General features: G+C 39.7%; 2 protein-coding genes and 1 long non-coding RNA gene across 6 annotated transcripts in view; 2 read left to right on the top strand and 1 right to left on the bottom strand.

Moving 5' to 3' along the window:
• Positions 1-3788: 3788 nt before the first annotated feature.
• Positions 3789-10564, bottom strand: RIPPLY3 (ripply transcriptional repressor 3). 2 transcript variants are annotated; one of them, XM_074601916.1, is made up of 4 exons: positions 10365-10564; positions 9382-9451; positions 5931-5998; positions 3789-4697 (listed from the first exon to the last, which is right to left on the bottom strand). In XM_074601916.1, exons 1-4 carry the CDS (start codon positions 10481-10483, stop codon positions 4550-4552), a joined length of 405 nt encoding a protein of 134 aa, XP_074458017.1. In that variant the 5' UTR covers positions 10484-10564; the 3' UTR covers positions 3789-4549. The 2 variants fall into 2 exon arrangements, with proteins under 2 accessions (XP_074458017.1, XP_074458027.1); XM_074601926.1 differs by lacking the exon at positions 3789-4697 and adding an exon at positions 4728-5043.
• Positions 4585-7786, top strand: LOC141748997 (uncharacterized). Its single transcript, XR_012589192.1, has 3 exons — positions 4585-4686; positions 5750-5804; positions 6754-7786. It is a non-coding gene; the product is annotated as an uncharacterized LOC141748997 (long non-coding RNA).
• A 5848-nt stretch (positions 10565-16412) lies between the features above and the next one.
• Positions 16413-25089, top strand: part of HLCS (holocarboxylase synthetase) — a 126487-nt gene continuing 117810 nt past the window's right edge. Inside the window, exons 1-2 of one of the 3 annotated variants that reach the window (XM_074601872.1) lie at positions 16413-16618; positions 20168-20320. In XM_074601872.1, coding sequence (XP_074457973.1) covers positions 16439-16618; positions 20168-20320 — 333 coding nt within the window. In that variant the 5' untranslated portion in view covers positions 16413-16438. Of the gene's footprint in view, positions 16667-16893; positions 17117-20167; positions 20321-25089 lie in introns of those variants that run through there. The other 2 variants (XM_074601865.1, XM_074601881.1) reach the window with 2 other exon arrangements.

The raw sequence follows: 25089 nt of genomic DNA, 5'->3' as shown, positions 1-25089 counted from the left end.
TTCTGTGGAACAGAAATCCTGAGCCAACGTTTTAATCTGTAAAATACTGTTTCTAATCTTGTCTTTGAAGTAGTAAACTTGTGATAAACTCATTCTTTGGGGATGCTTTGTTATCTTTTTCCTGTAAATGATGGATGATTCTAAGGTCACTGAAAACTTAGCAAGGTCAAATCACAGATGAGGTAACAAACTAGAACAGAAAACTGAAAGTTAGCTGCAGTTGGTTGAGAGAGATACTATATTAGTTCACTTTTAGTCTTCTCTTAATTATTAACAAACTGGTAAGAAATCTCAATGCATATTTTATTTAAGTGTGCAAATAAGGGTATGTTGATTTTGTAACATGAAAAGACAGTTATTTGACAAAAAGAATGTTGTCTTGACAGAAAAAGGGTAATACAGTTTTGGCTTTCTCTAATGACTGTAGTTAAATATTGCCAATCAGGTAAATAGTACAGTCATATTCCCTTAATTTGAAAATGGAATTTGACAATACAGGGGAAACCAAATGGAATGTCTCTCAGCAGAGTCTGAGAAATCGAATCAGTTTAGGCCAATACAATGTTGTCAGACTTCAGCAGCTGTGCAAGATGATTTGTTTTGATGTTTCTAACAGCCTTTGGTAAGACTCTCATCCATTATCCAATTGTATTTTTCCAATATTGGTGTCTGTTGTGCTGTCTTGAAGAACACACTTCTGTTCCAGAGGTGTGGGTTTCTAACAGCACTTGCTTATGTCATTAAATCTGCATCTGATGCATCCAGGATGTAGCACATTTACAAGTATTAAAATGGCTGTTTTGTGGGAGACCAAAGATAAAAATAGCTGATATCCTGCCTCCAACACTGGCTAAGAGTGCCTGCCATAACAGTAAGAGCAAAGATTAGGGCAAAAAGCTAGTAATGTTTTCCCAGAATGCTTCCCCAGCCTGCGACAATATGAAACTTCTAAGCCAGATCTTGTATCTCTGCATTTTTCTTAAGAAAATCTTTCATTTACTTTTTGTAAGTAGGTAAACTCTTAGTTTCAACAACATCACAGCGTAATCACGAGTTGGGTTAAGTGCTTCCTTTTGTTTTAAACTCGCTGCTCACTATTTTCATTTGATGTGCAATCATTCTCTGCCATCTCCAAGCCACTCAAGATGTTAAAGACTGTGTTTATATACTCAGTCATGTCTCCCAGGCTGAAAAGTTCTGATCTGTTTTGTTGTTTGTGTAATCTGTATACTCGATAATCCTCCCCCCCCGCCCCCCCCCCCCCCGGCTTTATTGCATTAATTTAAGTACAAATATAATTTTCTAGGGTACATCAGATTATGGCTCACATTCTGGGTAGTTGATCTGCATTTTTTCAGTGCCCGCTTGTCTGTGATTTCCAAACCTTCAGCATTTGTCTAAAACAGCTCATCTTTTCTGCCTAGGAATGTTTTTCATGGAGCTACCATCCCACTTGGTTTGCTGTAGGTCTGGAAATTCTGGACAAGTTCAAAATGTTCAGATTCTGCCTGGACACATTACCAGGAAACTTGGAATAAGATGCCCCATCCAGTATTGATGTGGTAGTTCTGTTAGTATGTATGGCTACTGTCTACACTCTATCTGTTCTCTTGTGTTGTTTTACTAGTTACCCCATCTGTAGCTCCTACCTGCCAAAGGTTCTTTGCCAACACTCCTGAAAAATAGTACACTGAAACCAATGCTTTCCATTTCTCAAAGTATTCAGTAGACTTCACCAACCAAAAATCAACTTAGAACCTGGTGGTGGTCTGGTATGCTGCTGCCAGAAAGTCCAGGAGGCTTTTTCACACATCTGAGTGAGCCACTTGCCACTCCAGACTGGTTGACTACCAGCTGGTGAGAGTATGGTACAGGATAACAAAGCTGCACGCAAATGGAGTGAGTGCCTGGAAGATGATGTGTTGATGTGGAGGACTGGTTATTAACCCCAGACGCAGATCTTCAAAAGCTCTGTCTTTCCAAAAACAGGGTAACTTCTGCTGGTCATCCAGGATGCAGTTACTGCGTTTTCAGATAGAGCTTTTGAAGATTCACGTCTGGAGTCAATAACCAGTCCTCAGTGTCAATACGTAGTCCCACCCATGCCAGTCCCTCCAGCTCAAAACCTCTTCGTAATGCAGGAAGATCAGTCTCAGTTGCAACTGAAGCTGACCTCCATTTATGTCACGCGGTCCCGCAGATATTAGTTCCTCATTGCTTTCCTGCAATAATAGCAACACCAGCTCTTGCGGGGCATCTGTGTCCACAAGCACGCGCTGGTTTCATCTGATACTTTTCTAAAGAGTAACCACAGTCCACTGCTGGGCATCTGCAGGGCAGGCAGAGAAGCTGTAAAGGAGGAGGAAGTAGTAACGGGCAGCGTGGTCTCAATAGGAAGGTAAGAACTAGCAAGGAAGAACCTACAGAGTGTTCCTTTTGCATAATGGATCCTTAAATGGTGACAATATCTGTGTGAGGCAAATGGCTCTTCAGCGTAGTGTGTGTGTTAGGGAGCACTGTGCTGTGTGGGGATTGCGTGGTAACCACTGTTTCCATAGGGGATGGAGATGGTTCCCTCAACACGTCCCTCCAGATTCCAGTAATCCTCAATGAGGGCCTGAGCAATTGAGCACTAACCGGGTTGGTTTGTGTCATAGCACAGAGAAAAAAGGCAGCACACAGAGGTGTCTTAAAAGGTGAGAAAAAGCCCTGCTCAGGACTCGAAGGTAAGGGCAGAACTCCAAAATTTGAGCGTGAACTGAGCTGAGCATTGATGGAGACTAGAGCTTCTTGCAAGGAAGAAGTTGAGGCTTAATGTACAGTAATTTGACCATTGTAGGCAATACGTCATCACTGACCTTTTAAATCTTGTATGCTTTTCTGTTTGTTTATTCTACAGGCTGAACAACAACGAAGCTGCAGCATAAATAATTTTAGTAAATAATCTTGTGAGAAAAGTGAAAGACCTTTAAAATGTCTGTATTTTAGTTCTGTATGTTGGGAAGTGAAGATGTGGAGATGACAAATGAGTGAAATCTAAAAACTGAATTTTCATGTGTCACACCAGTGTTTACAATTTAACTAGTTCTTGTAATTCCATATATTATAGGATGCTGTCTCCTTGTGCGAATTTAATTTATCAGTCCACTTTCTAGTTTGTGAATGGAGATTTTTAAAAAATCTTCCATTCTAGTATGTTCATTCATTGCCTAATTTGCTAGACTTACGCTATCACTTTGACAGTACGTCGTACTAAGAGGAAGACCTGACAGACACTTTAGGTGATTCTTACAACAGTCTGACCTTATCTACACCACCAACAGTAGTGTAGAAAAGGTCAAGACTCTTGGATTCTGCCTTTGCCTTGTCTCTGGGGAAACTATGGCAGTTCGGGTTAGAGATAAGATACTTGAAGCATAGTAATTCTGAAACATAGTGGGGCCAAATAGCTAATCTTTGAGCTAATTAAAAAATGCTGGCATAGCAAGACAAGTACTGGCAAACTCTCTGAGCATACAAAATTTATGCAGACAAAAGGTTAACCAGAACAGATTATACCAATTTTCTGAATGAAATAAACTGTACTGAAAAAGGAGTTTTTGCTAGTGGAATAACAGTGTTGGAATGTAAGTGTCTACATTGTACATAACACAAAGGCGCTTATGCAAATTGGTAACTTAAGTCTTCCTGAACATCAATTTAAAAGAAATATCAAGGTAGTAAGATACATATTCAAACCCCACTAGATGGGAATCTAGTCAGGTATATTAAAATCATAGATTCAAGTGTACTAGAAATGAGATTTTAATATCGTAGTGAAGACAAAAAGGTAGCACATAATGGATGTTTTAATGTGTCCTTAAATTAAATCATAGTTTTTAATCAAGGCTGACTTGTTTTTTGACTGACAAAAAGGCACTTTTCTGATTACAGGGGGGAAATACGATAATAACAGAATGACAGGACCCCAGAAAATATCACAACTGACATTTAGAACTTGTCTTGACAGGGAGTTATACTGGAAATGGATTAGGTCAATCTGGCATACATCATTTAATAAACATGCCCCATGGAGCTAATAAGCAATAGTCTTTGCATTTTAAGTAATTTCTAGCTTAAATTCAAACATTGTGTTTCAAAGCCTTTGGGTTATTTGGGGGCTGTATATTATATTATTTTACTTCATAATCAATTCTATTTTCATTTTATCAGGACTGCAATGTAAAAAACAGTGAGTAACTAAGTACAGTGTTCTTCATGTTCCTAATCCGTGTTACTTAAGCCAACTTGATTTAAACCTTATATTTTTTTGTTCAGCTTCAGGGTTTCATTTAAAAGTCTCTCAAAACACAAAAGGATTTCCTCTTCATTTCCAGTTGCATTGACTCATTTTTCTTGGTAAGATAGTTATAAATAGTTCTCTTTTGAGCTTTGATGTATTTCTTTGATCAGTCAGATGTTAGTCCATACGTTTCTGACAGTTCTTTTTTTATCTCTTGATTTTTTAATTTTTATTTTGCTTTTGTTGAAGGCTGACCACTGTTCATTATTAGGCTGAACTGATTTCTTCTTCGTCTTCCTCAGAGTCTGTGTCATCATTGTAGAAGTGAATTGTAGCTTGTACTGGAAAACTCGCCAGAACCTTCTCTCCGATGTTATTGAGAAACTTTTGGGATTTGGACTTGGGTAAATAGAGTCTAATAAGAAAACATATTTTAAGATAAAAAGTAAAACTGTGCAATGCTTTCCCAGCTAAGCTAGCTTGAGTATTAAAACCTATTTTTATCTTTATTTGGAGAGAGAAAAATCCTAGGGTTCCTTGTCTTTTAAAATAAAAGTTGCTAACTAAAAGGTACTGTTGATTTTAAGTTACCTCAGTTGCTTTGGGCATATTGTGCATTGGATTTATCTAGGGTCCCACCCTGATAAACTCTTGGCAGAGCAATGATGCGTGCTTAAGATGGTTTAGTTTGGGTTTTAGCACAGTTTAGAATGGAAGTGTCCCATGCAGCTCGGGGGAAGTTCGAGGAATGTTCTGGGATTCTGGAATTAAGATTAAGACACCAAGTTAAGATTGGGGTGGGTTGCCTGTTGCACAGAGGTTAATCTTAGTGGATTTTATGTCTCCAGGTGGAGGAGGAGGAGGAGTATACTCTGGGAGAGATTTATTTCAAAATTTATATTGTTTTGTATTGAAATCATAAATGTCTCAATTTACATTTCAGGTTTTCACCAGCTTTCCCACTAAAGCAAAACTCCTGTGTTTTTGTTTGCATATGTATGTACCTGTCTTCCTCTTGGGTCCACTTTGGACAGTTTGCAATTGAATTTGACAGTGATAAAGGTGACGCAGAATTTAAGCTTCTTCAACTTTTATAAAAACAAGTGCTTGTGAAGAAGAGGGATATTCCATTAATTTTCCTCCTCTAAACAAAAGTCCAAACTAGGAGTTTCTACATCATTAAGCCTTGAAGCATCCAAATGTTGGTGAAAACCCTTATAAATCCCCCAAGCACAGGAAAATCTTTACCTGGAATTCAACTTTTATTCAAGAGCAAATTTAAGCAACCTCAAGGCACAGATCTGTAACAAGTCACATTCCATTAGCAGCTGTTCACATTAATTATTTGGGCTTTGTGGGCTTGTTATTATATCAATAAATACAAATATAAATTAGATGAGGCAGAAGAGCATTGTTTCTTTTAAGATTACTTTTTTCTTCTTTTCATTATTTCTCATATTGTTTCAGGTTCTGTTCAGCCTGGGCATCTTTCCTTGTGGAGGGATAAAAATTGTGGAGTATGGTGAGTAGCTAAACTGCATTACTAAAAAGATACTCCAGAGTCAAACTGATACTTCTCCTGAGAAGGAATATGTCTTGTCTTGGAAGATGTCACTTTTCCTGTATGAAGTGATAGGATTTCACTCACCTCACTGGATGTTGAAACCCCAGGGCTCCTTTTGATCTAAACTTTACTAGTTGACCATCCAGTTCTGACTGTAAAGAGACACATTTGTTATTTAGAATAGGCTAAAAATGAAGATTTCACTATTTTTTTTTACAGGTAAAGGTAAAATTCTACAGTAATGTTGCTTTGTTTGCTGTGCTGCATGTTGTTTTATTCTAAGTGTACTTCAGAGAATATACGTGCCCACAGTCTGCCAATAGCTGCACATTTAACAAAGCATTTGAACTTGTACATTTTTGAGCCATAAAGCCATGAAGCTGTACACTTTGCTTAAGTTCTTACGGAATATTTATAGCGACTAGTGGGCTACAGCATCAAATGGAAGTTCAGTGATTGTGAAAAAAAAGGATTTTCAATCAGTTTAAAGGATTGGGAGGTTAGGGTTTTATAAAATACCTCTTCAACCACACTAACCAGCAGTTTGGATTTGGAATGTTCAAGTCAGCAAGCTTAATTGTAATCAAAGATCACACAAGCGTATTGAAAGTCCAAACAGTAAAATCAAGAGACAACTGGCATCTCATATTTCTATGCAAACCGTGATAAAAAAGTACGTATTCTTGATACAACAGCGTAGTTAACAAAAATACATCTTAAATATAAAAATTAAATTTATCACAGAATAAATTCCTTCAAATTAAGGTCAATAAAAAACCCCAATAATTTGCAAATGTTAATGATACAAATCCTGTTAGGATGGTGCATAAAATAGGAAAATTTAGGTTTGCTATGATAGAACTTCTAGAGACCAGAAGCTAGAAACCATGCCTTCTGCTACACACAGACAAAGAAGACTTCTGCCACTGTCAGAGCAATTCATCTGTCTTTCTGAGGAAGGAGGTTTCAGCATGGATATTTTAGTGGGCCCCCAAAAGCCCTTGGGCTACAGACTGAGCAAGGGGTCCTATCACGTTCTTTCTGTACCTTTTATGTTGGCCTGTTTCTCTTGTACCTGCCTGTTTGTCCTGTAAGCCAAAATGATTTGTCTTCAGGCTGTTACGGTTTTGTTGAGGTTTTTTGTGTTTAATCAGGAGACTCATTTACTTTGTTTCCACACTACCTAGTAAAATGGACTCCTGATCTGGCTGAACATTCTAGATGTGATCATAATATCTGTGTTAAATACCGCATGTTATTTTTCTCCTTTCATATTTACATTAAAATTGAAATAGTCTTTTTTATCTTTATTGACCTGTATTTTATATTGTCTACTTTTTGGAATACATATCGAGTTTTAATAATTATACATGTAATAACATGTATTGATTAAACATACATTATATGCTTTTTTCTTTTCAGACTATAATACAGCATTTCTGAAAAGCAATTCTGATAAAAGCCAATTAATTGCAAAATTTAACTCAGTTTGTATACAGCTGAAAATGTTCAGTGTTAATTTGTATTATGTTGTAGATATGGCAATAGTAACTAAATTACTTTTCACGGCTTTTCTTCAGGCATAGATAATGACATATTTGAATTTAGGTACTAGGAAAAGTGTTACTTTTTATATAAAGAAAAGTATATAACGTATAGGTAACTATTTGGTATATTGTAACACATGGTCCTGGTAATAGAAGTAAAATTATTAGTTTAAATTTTTTAACAGTACTTTTATTTTTTAGTGCTTAGCTCTGCATGTTTCAGTTTCTCAAGTTAGATTCTTATATGTATATTCCTAAACATTTTTTTTTTGTTACATAGAGGATATTGAAACTTTTATTTGCTTCACTCTCCAGTGTTTGGAGTGTCTACCGATCTGTAAAGTATTGGCATTTGTATGTATACGCTGCAGAAAATAAAAGTATCCAGCATGCAACTAACTAGCAAAAACATTGTGCTCAACCCATCTTGGAAGGCCTTCTGCTAGAAACCTCAGTAACTTTGCTGAAGAAGATAGCTCTTGCCTTCCATAGCTGTGGGATGTAGGCGTGTGTGTCAGTGAGCACCTCTTCCCACCTATGTACCACACAAAGTATCCAAGCATCTTTCCTCAGTTGTCATCACCCTGTTAAAAAGCATATGAAAGGGCTCCAAAAGCCCTCCTTCAGCCCTCATTAGGTCCCAAGCTACATCTAGAGTGCTGAAGCAGCGTGGATGGGTCATAAGGTGTGGATGAGAAGGATCTGAGAAGCCTCTGGCAGGAAGGAGAAATGTTAACAAAGTGAAACCAACTATTTCAGTTGTATTTGGCTTGAAACAATGCCAGGCTCTTAGCATCAGTGTGGTAAACTTCATATATGGTTTGTTTTTCTCACACAAGTGGGCAGAAGCCCAAGTGTGAATTAAAACTTTTGAGCTGGTTGAATAAAATTTTTTACAAAAACATAACATCAGTAATAAATCACAACTTCCTGATTTCAGAAACCTTAGTTTCTTAAAATCATCACTGTAAGCATGTACTCTCATGGCAGTAAGACTCCTCTCATCCTTAGCAAATTTACAGGTGCCTCTGGCAAAGCCTGGAACGCTGCTGGGAAAGACTTTCTTCCTCAGACTTTCCCAAGGCACCTGCTGGGAGGAGTGTGGCACTCCCTCAGATCTGTACAGTTACAACCTCCACCTTCAGCAGACAAAAAGTACAAGGTAAAAAGGTGCTGCACATGTTAGAATATAGTAGAAATTGTGAGTATTTCAAGGCTTCCACTAAGGACAGTTGTTGTATTAACCTGCTGAGCCTTTGGTAAATAGGTGAAGATGCAACTATGGATCAGATGCTGCAAAAACTCACACAGGTGCCTAAAACTAAGCACGGGAGTAGCACTATTTCAATATATTTTTTAAAGTTTGTAGCATCGGGACCTATGTTGAATGTGCTTCAATCTCTCTATTTTTGTTCTTTGAGCCTAACAAATCTTCCTACATGAATAAGTAAAATTAATAATCACGGTACCTTTCAAAGGCACTTGTCAGTAAGAGCGACTTTAAAATCCAATTTTTGGTTGATTTCCTAGCTGGTTTAGCTACAGCAACATCCCTCCCAAAAAAACAATCAATAAAATTGTGCACCTGAAAGTATATTTTTTAGATTTCAACTCATTTTCCCTCAAGCCCCCTCTATATACAAAATATCACATACACACTAGGCCTGGAAATTTCAAACTGAGGATATTCTTATTTTTATCATTAAGCAAATAAAAACTGCTGTTAAACTAAGGGTTGTTTTGAGTAAGCAGTGCTCTCTGCAGCTCTTTAAGAACTGATAATGATTCTATATCTGATAGAAAATTAGAGATACTCTTAACCATTGTCATGAACAGACCACTGTAATTTGAACTGTATTTTCTAACACTGAAGAAATGTTTTAAAGAACAAGTTATTAGATGACCAAGCCTCACTTCCTGTGTTCAAATAGTTTAAATTTCTGCACCTGTTTTCTGTAAGGATTATTTTCTCCAGAATTTGGTCTCACCATTTGTTGATTCTCTGTCATCTCACCGTCTCTTGCTGTGAGCACCCAGGGCCTCCATAAAGCAGGGCTGCTGAAAGATTAAGATAGAATAGCGCTCCCACTGTTAATTCTTTGGCGTAATATCCATACAGTACAGCTCCTTTTGTTAGATTGTGCTGGTATCTTTTGAAATAACATGATTTTTTTTCCAACACATTTTGATTTGATAAATCTGATTTCTATGGCAATATTAGTCTGTCTTCTGTCTACGATCTGATTAAACAAACTAGACAATGGCTTGCACGTTTTTAACTAAGGTGTCATTTTCCTTTAAGATTTCACAACAAGTGACTGCATTGAACTCCAAATGATGATGTAATTAATACTGAAATCTTTTAATTTATGCAGCACTGCTATGAAATAAAAAGTAACCCACCCTCTCTGACAGTATGTCTAAATACAGACTCCATGTCGTCATTGAGTGGCTGGTTATTTGTTGAGTAAGCAACTCCAGCATTAAACTGACATGGGCAATCTGATCTAATTAGCTTAAGAGAGCATATGCAGTGGTGGATGCTATGTCTGCCTTTTGTTTGGTGAGGGGGACTACAATTATGGGTGCTCGTTCTAACAGTACTTTCCATCTCTGCCACTGTGTAACAGATCCATACAGACTGGGAAATAGGAAAGTGCTTTCAGATATAAAAGGTAAAAAAACTTAAAAAAAAAAAATATTGGTTATCACAACCTTAATTTTCATTTACTTCCATTTATAAGTAAGTTCTGAAATATTTGAATGAAAAGGATAAAATATTGGCAAAACGAATAAAACACCTGTTCCAACTGAAATGTTTTCAGAAACATATTTTGCCCTTTACTTCTGAAGTTGAAAATTGTTTTCCGTTGTCTAATCCAATGAGGAAATTGTTACATTCAAATGATACTTACAGTTGGAGTTTTGAAAGGAAGGCTGCAGAAAAAAAGTCTCCTTGCACCTGCCTTACCTCTCTGGGGGCTCCCTCGGCTGGGGCGGGTGCCGCTGCTGTCGCCGGGTGCCCTGGGAGTGATGGCAGATGGGACCCGCTGCAGCCTGGAGCGGGAGACCCACAGCTGCACCCTCCATGGCATTTGATGGTCTAAAGCCTGTAGCAGGCTGGGCGCTTGCCTGGGCCTTTCAGCCCCTCCTTTATCTTAACTCCCAAAGAATACTTACCTAAAACAAACACGGCCTCAGGTAAAAGGAGAGAAACGTCCTTAATGAGATTTCTTTTGACTCCACCAAACAGTTCACAGCTAGGGCTCTCAGGTTGGCAGGCTGTCCTGGGGAGAGCACTGCTAGGGGAAACAGAGGCTTTTTGTTAAGTTTGATTAGCAAATCACATGGAAAATAATTCGCGCCCCTTATCTTTCTGTCGCTGTTTTACAAACTACATATTTGCTCTATATGAAATATATGATGTAAGTACTCTTTTTGCATGGTTTGGGAAAACTCATCAACATCCTGTCCTAAGAAAGTATAATACAGACTCAAAGAGAATTTTAAATGTAAAATAATTTTTTTAATGACTGAAGTCTTTTCCCTGTCCTAACTTTAGAAGTGAAAAAGATAACCAAAAAGCAGTGAAGGTGAGAGGGTTTAAAGACAGGCCTAGTGACTTCCTCAGGACTATAGGGATGTTCCTTTAATTTGATTGCTATTTGATGGAAGAAAGTTTATGCCAAGAAAGATTACTTTGTCTATCAAAGAATAACGGTTATCAATGCCATTGTTTGGAGGAATCTTTCATTTCAAATTATGCAATATATGCTTTAAGTCTACAAATACTGAATAGAAACAGACTTCTTCCAAGCTTTCTTCCCACTGTTTTCATTTGTAGCGTGCATTACTCATAGCCTGTTACATTGTACAAAAACAATTTATTACCTTGTGGGTGACATTATCTGATTTTCATTGTTATGGTTCTTTGCTACAGTTCACTTTGTTTCCTTTATTTCCAAACTACTGCAGAGATGTAAGAGGATTATAAGAACGTAAGCTGAATTCTCTTTCCACAGGTGCTGTTTACACACAGACATCAAAGGGAACAGATTCAGCTCCCAAATATAATTGGTTTCTACTGTGAACTTTCTTCCCAGAGAGAGAAAAATAATTAAATAATTTTGTTTACGGAACATGGAACACCCATTAATTATTTAGTACGAATTAGGTCCCTTCTAGCAGACTTAGCTGAAGAAACCATCAAAACAGTCTGTTCTAGAGGACAGTGAAAATTCTCAGTGGGAGTCAGATCCCTCCGAGATAAGCCTTGTGGCTCTTTTGCAAGTTGTGATCCAGCTGGAGGTAGCACAGCAAGAAGGAGCTGGTCTCACTGGGTATAATCCCTTGAGAGACATAATTTTCCCCTGAAATTGTTCTGTATTAGAAGACATTATATAGGTACCTTTGCATGTGTGGTTTTTGTGCATTCTACTGATTTTGCATAAATTTAAGTGTCTTTTTTCCGACAGGGAGGAGCTTAGGTCAGATTTGAAAGTCAGACTGATTTTCCTACGTTGATGCAAGTTGTGTGGTTGTCTTAGCTACTTGGGGCTCCTAAGACTTCCAAAAGTTATAGCATAACTCAGGTTCTGGTGTTTTTGAAGTAGTTTTCAGTAACAATTTCCAGGATTTGATTTCTTGAGATCCAATTCTTACATTTACATTAATTTCTCCTGTTCTTTAAAACATCCCTTCTTGCTGTGATAAGCAGACAGTTTAAACTCAAAGGCCAAAGCCACTAAATGCTGTTCTGGGAAGCACTGATGATATGCTATAGAGGACTCAGTCTAAATCTACTTCCTCCCATGTTTAAATGCTGTGTAATATTTGTAAATTTGTAACTAAGCAAATAATACAATACCTCAAAGAAGAAAATATATGTACAGTCTAATAACTTTAAACATTATGTATGAAAATTAATGCAATTATTAGAATGAAGAATATAGTGAATAATATTCAAATAACAGACTATATATTAAATAGCTGCATGGGTCCTGAGAAAAAATGGCAAACTTCTTAAGTAACTTAAATTGTAATTAAATATCTTGCTGAATTACAGTGTTAAATACACATATATAATTTCATTGGATTAGTTTTATTTAGACGTAATTTAATTTGATATTTGAAAGGGAAGTGTGCATTACACAACTGATGTCTGTGGTCCTGATCTTGCAATCAGATCCGTATGTGAGGATAATTGATTTATACCTCTGGATAGAATCTGCCAACATGGATATTAGTGCAGGATCAAAGCCTAAACTACTGAAGTATAGCTCTCCAGAAGATGAAAAGTTACCATCAAGTAAATCTGTTGATAAAGCCCTGCAAGACCAAATTTATTACAAAATTATTGAAAATATAATTTTGTTAATGAAGCTATAATGTAATCTAATATAATTACATGTAACAGTGTACAAAAAATATAAGTTAATATTACATTATTTTACTAATTAACTGAAGCACACAACTTTAACTAGTATTTTCATGGAAATCATTAGCTAAATTCAGGTTGCAGATCTGTGGAAAATGGTTTGTTCCAATAAAATATAGGTAGCTGTAATAGTGTATGATTTCTAGTTTCTAAAAAAAAAAAAGCATCAGTTAGTCCAGTCATAGCTGTCTAATTTTAAGAACTATATTACTTTTTGCAGTATACTTCGTTTTCGTACAAGATGCTGTATTTGGTAAAAAGCACTTCACAGAATCAGAAAACACCGATTCTGTTATAGATGCTCATACATTTTTCCCAGAAGCCAGGAGTACTTTTCAGACTTCTGATACTACATGAGAATAACTTTGACAGACCTGATTCTGACTTTTAGAGATAAATGAGCCGTAAGATAATTATTTTGTGTAAATTGGAAGAGGTTTTTTATCTTTGTGGGAAACCTGTTTTACTCCATTTTCTCGTGAAAGCACTTCTGCATTTGCAAGAATAGTGTTCAATATAAATTGGTATAGTCAAGGAAACAGGACAGATCTGCAGCATTTATAGTTTTGAATAATATCTAGTATTAAACATGACACAGGCGCTTGTAGCCACTAATAGCAAACCTCCTCAAAGAGAAATTGTTGAAGACCTTTTAGGGAACACGAGGAGGAAACGGAGCCATTCACAAAGCACAGCAAGGCCAGTCTCGTAATACTGCTTTAAAGTTAAAAAAAGAGACACTCGTCTGCGCTGAGGTTACATGGCAGAGCTGGCTCCCTGTTCTGAGTGGCCTCCTTTGGGAGCCCTCCTCATGGAGTGTTTGAAGAGGTAAGGGAGATTTACCCCCCACTAGACTGAAGCTGGCCTTTCCCTCCCATTGCCAGGGGGTGGGATTCTCTGAGCTTGTGGGCAGAAAGTGAAAATTTAACCTATTCACTTTCTTCAGGGTTTTTCACATTCTCTTTAAACAATTTCATGTCTCTATATGGGCATTCTGCATCTCGCAACATCTTTCTGTAATCTTTTCTCTATGACAAAACCCCAAGTGTTCTGGGAAGTCTGAAGGCTAATATTACTCACTGATTCTTTCCACGGCTTCCTTCCACCCTCCTGTAAGGAGGAACTGATTGACATAGTTATTTTAGAATACCAATTTTAGTAAATTTCCTGGTGCATACAAGGCCTTGGCTTCACAATAATAAAAAAAGAATGTTTCCCAATCTAAAATTCTTAACCTTTTAATCAGTGTTTATCATTATTAAGTCTAAGCTACACTATAATAGAAAACAGAAAACCTACAGCAACTTTATGGCTTCAAATTTATTCTGAGAATGTGTAGTAACTTGTCTTAAAATGGTGACTGGTTTTGCCTGTATACTGTTCTGCTTTAAATTCCTTTGCATCATGCAGTTTTGATTCAGTTTTCTCATTTACTTATAAACTTTTCCAGGCTTAGGGAACCTTAAAAAAAAAGAAAGGGATCAAAATACAGTTAACTTCATTTGATGCCACTGCAGGATTAGGCGAAGCATGTTCCTCATTGTGCAAAGGTTATATAAACAGCTGTGTTTTGCAGTGTGCTCTGAAGGTCAGCAATGCATGTGCTGTTGAACTATTACAGAGAAAGTGAATTCCAAACTTGAGAGCTTTCTTTGGAGGTTGTGTATTTTTCTTGTTTTCTTTCTTTTGATGTGCCTGGGTAAGTATTTTGACTTCCCGCATAAGATAAAGTCACACAAAGAACCAGTGTGTAATGCCAAGTTAGGACCACTGGAGGCTTTGTTCCTCCCTCTGTAGAAGAGGTACAGGATATAGCAGCAGCACAAGGCTGGTATTTCTTAAGCTTGAGATGGAGAAGGAGAATTATTTAAATTATTTGACCCTCCAACTGAAACTCACCTGTTTCTGCCATGTGTTGTGGAAAAGAAAATTGTCAGTGATTCCTACCATTTTGAATGAGCTTCTTCTACGGGTGCAGATTTAAAGAATTAAAAATGTCTGTCATAGTACTGATGGTGGTTTTTTCCATATTGATGCCCGTTTCAAAATGCGCAGGGCCAATTTGTTCCTTGTTTATCTACAATGTCAGTGTGTTGTTGCTGGAGATCCATTTAGGAAATTGTTCTTTTAGAATACCTATTTTAGTAAATTTCCAAGTGCATACAAGGCCTTGAGTTCAGAATAATAAAAAAGAACATCCCTTCACGCCCTGTTCAGGAAATGATTGTCACGTATCTGTCAGCTACAACTGTTTAATGTTGGTGTCGGCTTCTTTGTTCTAGTGGTTTTTCATTTTTCCTCTTGCCTTTTTTTCCCCTTCTCTTTTCACTCTAAGTATCTATTTCACCCACTAAATACCTGCTAGGATCAGACTGATGTATGTATTCTTTTCACAGAGCTCCATGTTATGACTACCTTCCACATAAAATATAAAAATTATTAAATAACTTTTGTGCATATACGTACCACAGGAATAAGGGATGCCTTGTATGAGTTCTTTTGCATCTTCTGTAGTAGCAAATGATGTTTGCAGCACACATGGCACAAGCAAATCCTAGAGTTTTATTCCCTCACTCAGCCCCGCCAAGCCCTGACCTCATCTTTCTTGTTCTGTGAATCAAACGAATTGGCTGAAATCAAATGCATCTGTTTGTGACCGCTTTGCCCTCTGGTGGCTATGCTGAAACAGGTATGGGACCTGGAGACTGGTGTCTTCATCCGGTTTTGTGATGGAGGCGATACTGCTCCTCTAGGCTACCCCGCACCCTGAAATAAGGTCATGTGGCAGAGTGGAGCCATTTCTGAGGAAGATGAGATCCTTCCCTGTTGCTGCACGGAAACAAGCGATGAATACTTTGTCCCTCACTGTTTTGCCTGCCAGGTATATACATTTCCATGACCCATAGCAGCAAGGTCACCTGTAGCTGACAAGATACCAAACTGATCTTTATACTGGAAACGTGAACTCAGCTCCCTGCGTTGCATGCGTAGATGGCACCACGGGTGACACATAGCCGAACGGCAGGTCCTGTGACCCATCCCATGACACTGAGCCACCGCATTCACCCAAAACCGTTGTCCATCGGGTCGGGGTTGGCTTTGGAGAGCAGAAGCTGCAGGATGCCCTTAGGAGCCGGGGTGGGAGGACACAGGCCTCTGCTCCTCACCTCACCGCCCCTCGTGTGTGACAACTAACGCGGCGGAGAGAACTCCCAGCCTGGACCTTTTTGATTTTTTTTTTCTCTTTAAACGTCGTTTCAAAGCATAGTTTTGTGTTTTCTGCCTCACCAGGTGCCCCCTGCCGCCAGCGCGAGCCGCCGGTGTCACTGCGCGAGCCGCACCTCGAAGAGCGCCCACAACTGGCTCCGCGCAAACCCCCACCGCGCCCCCCCCGGCCCCGGGCTCGGAAAGGGCGGGGCGCCGCGCGCGCCAGGCCGCCCAAGCCAATCAGAGCGGCCGGTCGGCTCGCCCAACCGGCTCGCCCCTTTCTCTTTGGCGCGGGCGGCGCGGGCGGCGCGGGGCGGGGGGGAGGGGCTCCCCCCTGCTCGGCCGTTGGGATCGTGCCGGGGCGTGTCCGGGGCGTGGCGGGGGCGGGGGGCGCGCGCGCCATGCTGATCACGCTCTGCTACCTCTACCTATGGGCACGCTGGGGGCCGCGCTCGGCCGCGCTCATCCGCCGCACCGTCCGCCGCCTCCACCGCTCCCGCTGCTCCTTTACTTTCTGCCGCTGCGCCGGGCCTGCGGCTCGGCAGCCGCCGCCGCCGTCGTCCCCTTCCCACGAGGAGCAGGTCTGCCTCAGGATAGGGAACAAAGTCTTTTTCACGGACGAGACGCAGGTACCGCCCCGAGCCCTGGGGCTGAGGCCTGGGAGGTGCTTCGCCCGGCGGTGCCCCGGACCGGGAAGAAGCCGTGCCGGGAGCGGCCTCCCGTGTTACCGTGGCAACGGCCAGCCGCCTTCTCCGCCGGCTGCCGGCCGAACTGCGCGGCTGCCGCCTCTCCTTCCCCACCCCCTCTCCCCTACCCCAGCGGCTCCCGGGCACGCCTCCCGCGGCCGCGGTGGGGGGGTGGAGCAGGGGGGAGGCGGCGGTGGCGGCGGCGGCCGCCGTTGTGGGCTGAGGTGGCGGGTCCCGGAGGGAAAGGGGAGCGGCGGTTGCGGGGCCCGGGGTTGCGCCTTCTCTTGCGGCGTGTGACAGCGAGCTTGTCAGCGGCGGGCTGGGAGTTGTGACTGAAAAAAATAACGGGTGCCGCTTCCCAGGCCTGTCACAGCCCTGCTTTGTAAGGTTTAGGTAAGACCCAGGTAGAAAATCTTCCTGCAGTTGTAGTTACTTACCTCTTTTTCAGTACTATAGCTTGTTGGCTTAGGGAGCGGGCTGAGGAGTATTTTTTACTACATGCGTGTAAAGTGCAGCTTCGTAATTGCAACTATGGCAATAGGAGAACTTGATAGTATTTCCGTATTAGTAACGTACTTTTAACACATATAAAGCTTTGGTCTAAAAATATTTGCCATGTCTGTTCATTCAGGACTTGTGTCAGGGATTTAAAACGCAGCTGAATCTGTAATGGAGTCTGAATTGAGCTTTTGATTAGGGAGAACTGCATGCTTCTCCCGATACAAAACATTGCTTCGAGTAAGGAGAATGACAAGAAAAACGCAATCTGTGAAAATCACTTTTTTTTCAAATGGACAGTGGGAGAAGGGGGTAGGGTGAGGCTGTGGTACCCCATGACAGTGGAAAAATACTGTGCCTCAAAAAGTTTCGGGTTTGGAAGTGGAACTTCTCTGCCCCCCCCCCCCTCCAGTGATCTGAATTATTTAAATTAATGTTGGGTTTGTCTAAACTTGTAACGAAAGACTAGACTTCATATGGATAAGAATCTTCTTGATAGCTCCATTTTGCTGATGTTTATATGCATGTTTGGAAATTATTTCAGTTGTCACACATTTTACTTAAATGGACATTACTGAAACCCATTTATGGAATGTGGTTGGCTAGGTGCTGCTCTTCAAGAAGCAGAGAAGCTTTCATAAATGTGGTGGGTAAAGAGGATATTCACAGTGCAGTGAAAATATGATCACAAATGCTAATGGAGTTTGTTCAAAACCAATCATTTTGCTGTCTAATGAGCAGATTATTTCATATTTCAAAGCAATGGTGACAATCTCATCATCTCTCACAGGCAAGTTAAGTACTTTATTCACATTTTGATAAAGATCTTAAAACCAAAAAGAGATAATCGTACATGTGTTTAGAGGAGTTCTGCCTCAATTTGCCTGGATTATTGTTTTGTAAATCATATTTCAACTAATTTATGGTGTTCTTTGCTCCACTTATGCCCATTTCTGAAATAGCTTCTCCTTGGTTCTTGCACAGTAAGCACATTTTTTTCCTGGCTGCAATGTTATGCATGCAGACTGACTTTATAAGCTTGTCAGTTTATTTGTGTTTATTGGGAGTTGAGAAGCCCTCTAGGGAACTGTAGTTTGGCTTGAAGTTTGGCATAAAGTCAGCTCTGTTATTCAAAATATATTTGTTTCTTAAAAATATGTATTGAATGTTACTAGTTGCATTTGAGTCTCAGGATCCCCATGGAAGATGCCTGCCATGTCGCACCTTTGTAGTGTGTCATGTAAGGGCTCTGACCTGGCTGCATTAAAGATAGAGGCAGCATCGCTGTGGAGCTCTCTGCATCATCTGTTAACACTGCGAAAAGGAAAAGGTTAACTAGCATGCTTTTTTGGCTTCTAGAAAGCTAGCTGAGCAGGCTAGAAAGCTTGCTTTTGGAGTGGGTATTAACTGCCTCTGGCCTGCAATCAGTAAATTCCTTAAGATAAGATACCAGCAAGCTGTAAACAGTAACCTGTAAAGTTTTTTATTTGATCTTTAATCAAATTGGATGCTTAAGATAATGTAAAGCTTCATGAGTTCAGTTCGCTTTCCTGTGGAAGGTAGCAATGTTTATTGTTGCAGCTTCTTGCTGAGTGAAGCTGGTTGGATTGGCAAGCTATCACCATAGACTTAATATTGTGCAGTGTCATTTTAGATGTGGAGTGATCCATACTAAATGTGTACTATAGGGAAATTCTGTTATGTTTCCACATAAACTTACTGAAGGTGTGCAAAGCACATGTTTCTAGTATAGTGGTAGCAAAATATTTGTTTATAATATTTGACAGTTTTAAAATATGTCAGAAAAAATAAGTTCAAAGCTGATGTAGTATGATATGGGAACAGATTATGTATTGAGAAGCTTTTAGGTTCTTAAAAGTGTACTTTGGTCTACTGATTACAGCTATTAAGCTTTATTTGCTCATTTGTGAGGACAAAAGAGGGAACCATTTTTATAATTTAATGAAGAAAATGTTTGTCCAATGGTCTGCTAAGTGGATAGACTATCTTATGGACAAGTTTATTTTGAATGAGTTATTTCTTTAAACTTAGAGTTACATACTGAATGAGTAATTTTGGTGCAAATTCACAAGGACTTACTATATTAAAAAAAAAAGTACCTTCTCCTTTTATTTCAAATAATTTTTAAAGATTTTTCAAATAACTTTTTAAAGAATTTGTCCTGAGGTTGTACTCATCCATAAAATGTAACTGCCTTTATATAACTGGCTTTACAAAGGAAGTCCTGAAACTTTGTAAATTAGGTCTAAAAATTAGACCTGTGTGGTATATAGTTATGGCTCACAGGTTGGTTGGTCTTTTGGCATATGGGTGTAGAGACAGTGTATATGGTTCATCAGTGGGGTCAGATGTTTCCTGGAGAATTGTTACCCGACTAGAATGAATTCCACCCGGACTACCGTCCAGTTAGAGGGGCTGTGGTGACTGACCAGGCACGTTGTGTGACTGCTTTCTCAGTCCCTGCCAAGTAGCAGACAGTACCCTTCAGCCACCAGAACTGACGCAACAGGGCCATGGGTCTGTGTGGTCAGGGGAGAAGAGAGAAGGAATGAAGAGGCAGGGTGAACTGCAGTGTGAATGGGAGAGGAGGATGAGATTGAGGGAGGGATGTTGCCAGTGGCCCACAACAGTCACAGTGCCAATGGCACAGTGGTCTTGTGGCCCACTCGTGCATTCCTCCTGTATAGCTGAAAGCTGGAGTCTGAATTGGCTTAAAAGCTTGAGTTGTCACTTTTAGTTTTACCTTTGCAGTGTTCCTGCTTAATGGTTCAGACCTTTACCCCTTGAGTAAAGTGTGAAATGGTAGAGACCCTTCATGTAAGGCAGAAGGGTCAGATTCAAATTTAGGCTGGGCATAATTTGAGAAAGAATTATTAAATCAGACCCTTGCTATACAGATTTATTTTTCTTTCCCGTCTCTTTCAGTTCCTTGAGGACTTAAACAGATGGAGTCTAGTTCTCATTTCTCCTTTTATTTATCCTGATAAATTACTTCAAGCAGAACATATAGCTTTTGTGACAGAAAGTGTTTCAGCTCAGACAGATAACTTGCAGAAAGTACCTGGCTCTTCAAAAGAGGTAAGTAGTTCTCTTTGTTTCTTGCGTAGAAAGCAGTATAATGGGTCATTTGGTGGGTGTAAATCTAAAACACTTGAAGGAAAGCAAATCAATGGCAGGTAGATTTTTGTATGTTTATAATGTTATTTGGAATATAAAAGGTAATCTCTTCATTAAAATCAATCACTGTTAATACTCTAGTTCAGTTTTATGCTTCAAATAGACCCATAGACATTTTACTGAGATTTTTTTAGTAGCACAATTCTCTGGCTGTGGATGGGAACTGCAGAATTCCGCCATGGCTTGGATAAGACATGTGTGGTTAGCTATGCTGAATAGGAAAAAAAAGAATGCTTGAGCCGACACACTAAGGCAGATCAGATGTCTGTTCAGCTCCGCATCCTGTCTCTGACACTAGCTGAAACAAGTGCCTCAGTTAAGAATATACAATGCAAGCAAATGTTAAGATTTCTCGAAAGTTCCTCAAGCCTCCAGCCAAGTGGTTGTGAAAAGCTGTAATTGAAATAGCAGTCTCTCTTGGGAGCCTCCTTTCATTGTGATTTATGAGTACAAGTTAAAGTATTATACATTTGAATAATTTTGTCAGTCTGCAGAACTAAGTCCAAAATCAAGCTTTTAATCTCTTTGCTTTTCTATAAAATGCAGTGGGGGTATGGCAATATTTCGTGGTTGGAATTTTATAGATTGTGTTTGCCTTTCAATGCGTAATACTTACAAAACATTTTTGAGAAATCCAAGGATATAAGCTAGTACTGAAATCCTTATGGCAAGCATACTTACAAAATGTCCTAGATACTTAGAAATCAAAAAAGTGCCTTCTCCACTATCATATTGAAAGTGCAAAGATAATGGATTTAAAAGATGACATTCTAAAGCTTGAAATACTGAATTTATAGCATCTCTAAGCAGATGATGCATAAAAATAGTATCCAGACCCTATCAAAATTTACTATGAACTTGAGATAATGTCTCTCTCTTCCATAAATTTTGTTGGTTTTATAACTTTTTTCCTCACCTGAGGAACGATTGCTGTCTAGGTGTCTCAGCTTGGATGCAGGTCTGAAGGGGGAGAAAGGTTGTAACCCAGAGTGAAAGATAACCTACCTTGCAGGGAGGAAAAATCTTCTAAGCCATACAGATTGTCATAGTTCCTTCGTAAGACAGTCGGTTGTTGTGTGCGCTGTATGCTCTCCATAGTAAAGAGGACAGAACGGACCTCATTCTCTACTGGAAAGAGGAGAAATGGAAAGATGCACATGCTAGGATATCTCTGGGTAGGCAGTAATAAAATATATGGCCTGGTCTCTGGGGTACCATAAAGTTGGCAGAGCTGTCCCATTAAACAGGGTATGCCACAAGCTAGGATCACAACCTGGGGACAGTTGATAAGGTGCCTTCCTGAATGGCCCCCGTGTAGCATCCTAAAGGACCATCTGTCATCCTTGCTTTTTGGCGTCAGGTTTCAAGCTCCTTTTTGGAGTTTAAGGAAACCTGTCACATACACAGGTGCTTGCGGCCTGTTCGTTTTCCTGGATGAGGAACATATATTTTCCAGGCCACTTGTTCTAGGAGATGATCCAGGAGTCCTTTGCTGGAGTGAACATTGAGAGCAGAGTGGTTGGTAAATAGGCTTATTTAACTTGAGTGCAGGAACAGGAGGGCAGATTGGAAGTGGGAACAATTCCAGACTTAGTACCTTCACCCTCCATGGAGGCCTCTCAATTCTAGAACAGAGCACGCTTTTGGAGCGTGTTAGCCTTTGCCCTCCAGAGGAATGATGTCCAGGTGAAGTGCTGCATCAGGCAAAATCATTATCTCCATGAAGATCAGAGTGTGAGGACTGGAGGCACTGAAAGCTTGTTGAGAACTCAGACCTTTTCTGTTGAAGCCATCTGACCCTACTTCCACTGGCCTCGTGTTTGCTTGGAGCACACAGGAAGTAGCCACATTAGCTGGTTTGTAAATGTTTTTATTGCTTTTAATGTAAGACTCTGGAATCCATCCAGGTGGGCCCTGCTTCTAGGAGATAAACTAGATAGGATGCCTGCTGTGCTCTCTCCCTTGTCTCAGAGCGCACCTGAGGAGTGCTGGGCCGACTCAGACAGAAGGCTGAGACTTTTCTTTTTTTCTTTTTTTCTTTCTTTTTTTTTTTTTTTTTTGTAGGAGAGAGGTCCACAGAAACGTCTGCGTTGAAGCTCTAGTTTGTTGTTCTTTTGGGGTTTATTGTTTGGCAGAGTTTTTTAATCTTGGTTTTATTTGTGTTTTCTTTTAAAATGGAAAATGTTTGCATTCTTATGTAGACATTAATAATTAATTATCAAGCTCAAAAGCAATAGTCCAGGCAAAAGACCAAAACTAAAGAGGAAAAGGATTGCTGTTTATTTTATTTGTTTTTCTTCTGTGTACATGTCACTTCTAGTGAAGTGCTTTTAATTCTGCTACCTCTGGCAGACTGCTGTCGACATAGACAGGGGCTGTAAGAACAGATTGCTTCTGTGACCTATGAGAATTTCTAGATAGAAATGCCATTCTTTGTAGGGCTGTCAGTGATCTGTGATTGGTTTCTGTTGAAACTGAGGTGGACCCAGAAAGCAGGAGTATAAATAATTTGTCATCTTTTAGTAAGAGCTGGCCTTTCATTCTATACTCTAACAGAATTTTGATGAAGATTTCTAGTCATAGCTGGAAAGCTTAGCCTGTTTGAAAATATTCTGTGAAGATTTTGTTCTGTTGTGAAGCAAATGGATTGTTGTGTGAGCAGGATTACAGTTCATATGTCTTGGCAACAGCCTTACTTTGTGAGGTTCTTTTGCGTATTCACATTATTTGCACTAGTCGGCAATAACTTCTTTTTACTTGTTAGCATGTCTAATGTTTTACTGTGTGCCATGAAAAAAAACTCAAGAGCATCAATGTATCCTCCTCACAGTTTCCAGGTGACATGTGGTGTTACCTCCTTGTGCCTCTTCTCTGGGTAAGAAAAGATATCTCAATATGGTGTGAGTCTCTTAGCCTCCACCATAGAGAGTAACCCGAAGTAATATGCTGAGGAAAATAGAGGAGGAGGCTGGTATCCTGTATCATAAATGTATCTGCCATGTTTGTTACAGGTGATCATGAGTTGCCAACAGTTAGCAGCAGGCCCTTAGAGTTTTACACCTTATGGCTGCAACTGGAGACTTCCATTCCAGCTGTGGATGTGTTACCAGTAGGCTAAACACAGTTGGGAATACCTTCCATCTGGAAAGTGGTGGTGTTGTCCAGGACATCGCTCAAGGCAGTTGGGGCAATTCTGGCTGACTTAGTCACAGTCTTCCCCAGTGACAGTGGGGTGTAGTCTGACTGATGCTCCAACTACAGTGACTCAAATCTATCAGGGTCTGGTATGTCTGTTCTTCCAGAAGGAGATTTTGTTCTGTTTCAGAACTGGTCAGCACCAGTGTGTTCAGAAATATATCCTGTAACTTTGGAACTGGTATTTCTTTGTGCTACAGAGTCATGGAGATGACATTTTAGGTCCTGGAGGTAGAAACTCACTGTTGTTGCTTTTACCAGTGAGTGGTCATTATGTCCAGGAGTCCAGGACCTGAGTGATACACCTGTCATGAATTTGAGGGCTGGCTGTCACCAGCTTTGTGGTCTGGTGTGGCTGGTTTGAAGCTATTACTTACTTTTGTGTTAAAGGGTTGGAGTTCAACCCATAAATTAAAGCATGCAGCTGATCTTGTGGTAAACACGCTGACCACACACTGCTATGTTTTTCTGTTTTTGAAACTGAGTTTGTTCACTAGGCGTTAGTATAGGTGAAGTATCAGAAGATACCTAGCCAGTTTTCTTGTTAGGTATCCGAAGGCCACCAATATGAATATGGACTGGATGGTCTCATTTGGGTTGTGCTAATCAGAGACTGTCTTTAAGAATGACTTAGAAAGGCGATGCAACCATTAAGGTTGTATGAAATCTGAGTTTCTTTCTTGTTGTTCCCTTGGGACGTACTGTAAAGTCAGAAGCTGGAAATATATATTTTGGATACTATATAAACCACTTAACTGCAGTAGATAAAAAGGTAAATTGAGCTGATAGTCTAATGAAGTTATGAGCAAGTAAAATATCCAAGGGCTCACTCTCATTTGGTGCATTCAAAAGAAGTGTTTTTTCTTACTGTGTTTAATCAGTATGTTATATCTTGTGTGTAGTGATAAAAGGGTGAACTTCATGAAAGTGGTTTGGTGATGACAGTGTCAAAGTGTTGGAGTTGCTGTGTCGGAATTGGGCTTTGTCTCCCAGTATTTGGGACATATTATGTGGCAAAGGCTAATTCTTTTTTTAGGCCATGAAAACAGATGGTGCTTCCTTGTCCCTAAAAATGCCCTCATAGAACAATTGGGTTTTGTATTCTAGAAAGGATAAAGGCTGTGGTATCATTCACACAACTTTTACTGAAATTGGGTGCCTCATTTGGTTTTCACTTTCAGAATTGACTCTTAAATCACTGTGTATATCAATTGTCTGAATATTGTTTTGTTAGGTACTATTGTTTTATAAACATAAGGTTTAAAATGGACCTTTTCAGTTAAGAGTCAGTATACAGATTTGTAGTCTTTATTAATGTGCCTGCCTTTCAGAAGGAAACCAAAACTCTTTTCACTTTTCCTCCACTTGTGGCTTTTATTTGTTCTCCAAGAAAATACAGCTGTGTAGTTTGGGTTTAACAAACCTTATTGAAGAAAACAAACTCAACTGTCTCACTTTTCATAATGTTTCTTTTC

Source organism: Larus michahellis, chromosome 1 (genome assembly GCF_964199755.1).
Source record: "Larus michahellis chromosome 1, bLarMic1.1, whole genome shotgun sequence".
Classification (NCBI taxonomy): Eukaryota; Metazoa; Chordata; class Aves; order Charadriiformes; family Laridae; genus Larus; species Larus michahellis.
The sequence above is the reverse complement of the archived record's forward strand: the minus strand, read 5'-3'. Positions and strand labels throughout refer to the sequence as shown.

What these genes read in the sequence shown, in the direction of transcription:
- RIPPLY3 (XM_074601916.1), bottom strand. Translation starts at nt 10,483, where the DNA reads ATGGAGGGTGCAGCTGTGGGTCTCCCGCTCCAGGCTGCAGCGGGTCCC. An exon ending in CCGAGGGAGCCCCCAGAGAG is followed by an intron (nt 9,452 to 10,364) that starts GTAAGGCAGGTG and finishes TTAATCTTTCAG; the next exon opens with CAGCCCTGCTTTATGGAGGC. An exon ending in GGGTTTCAACATCCAGTGAG is followed by an intron (nt 4,698 to 5,930) that starts GTGAGTGAAATC and finishes TTTTCTTATTAG; the next exon opens with ACTCTATTTACCCAAGTCCA.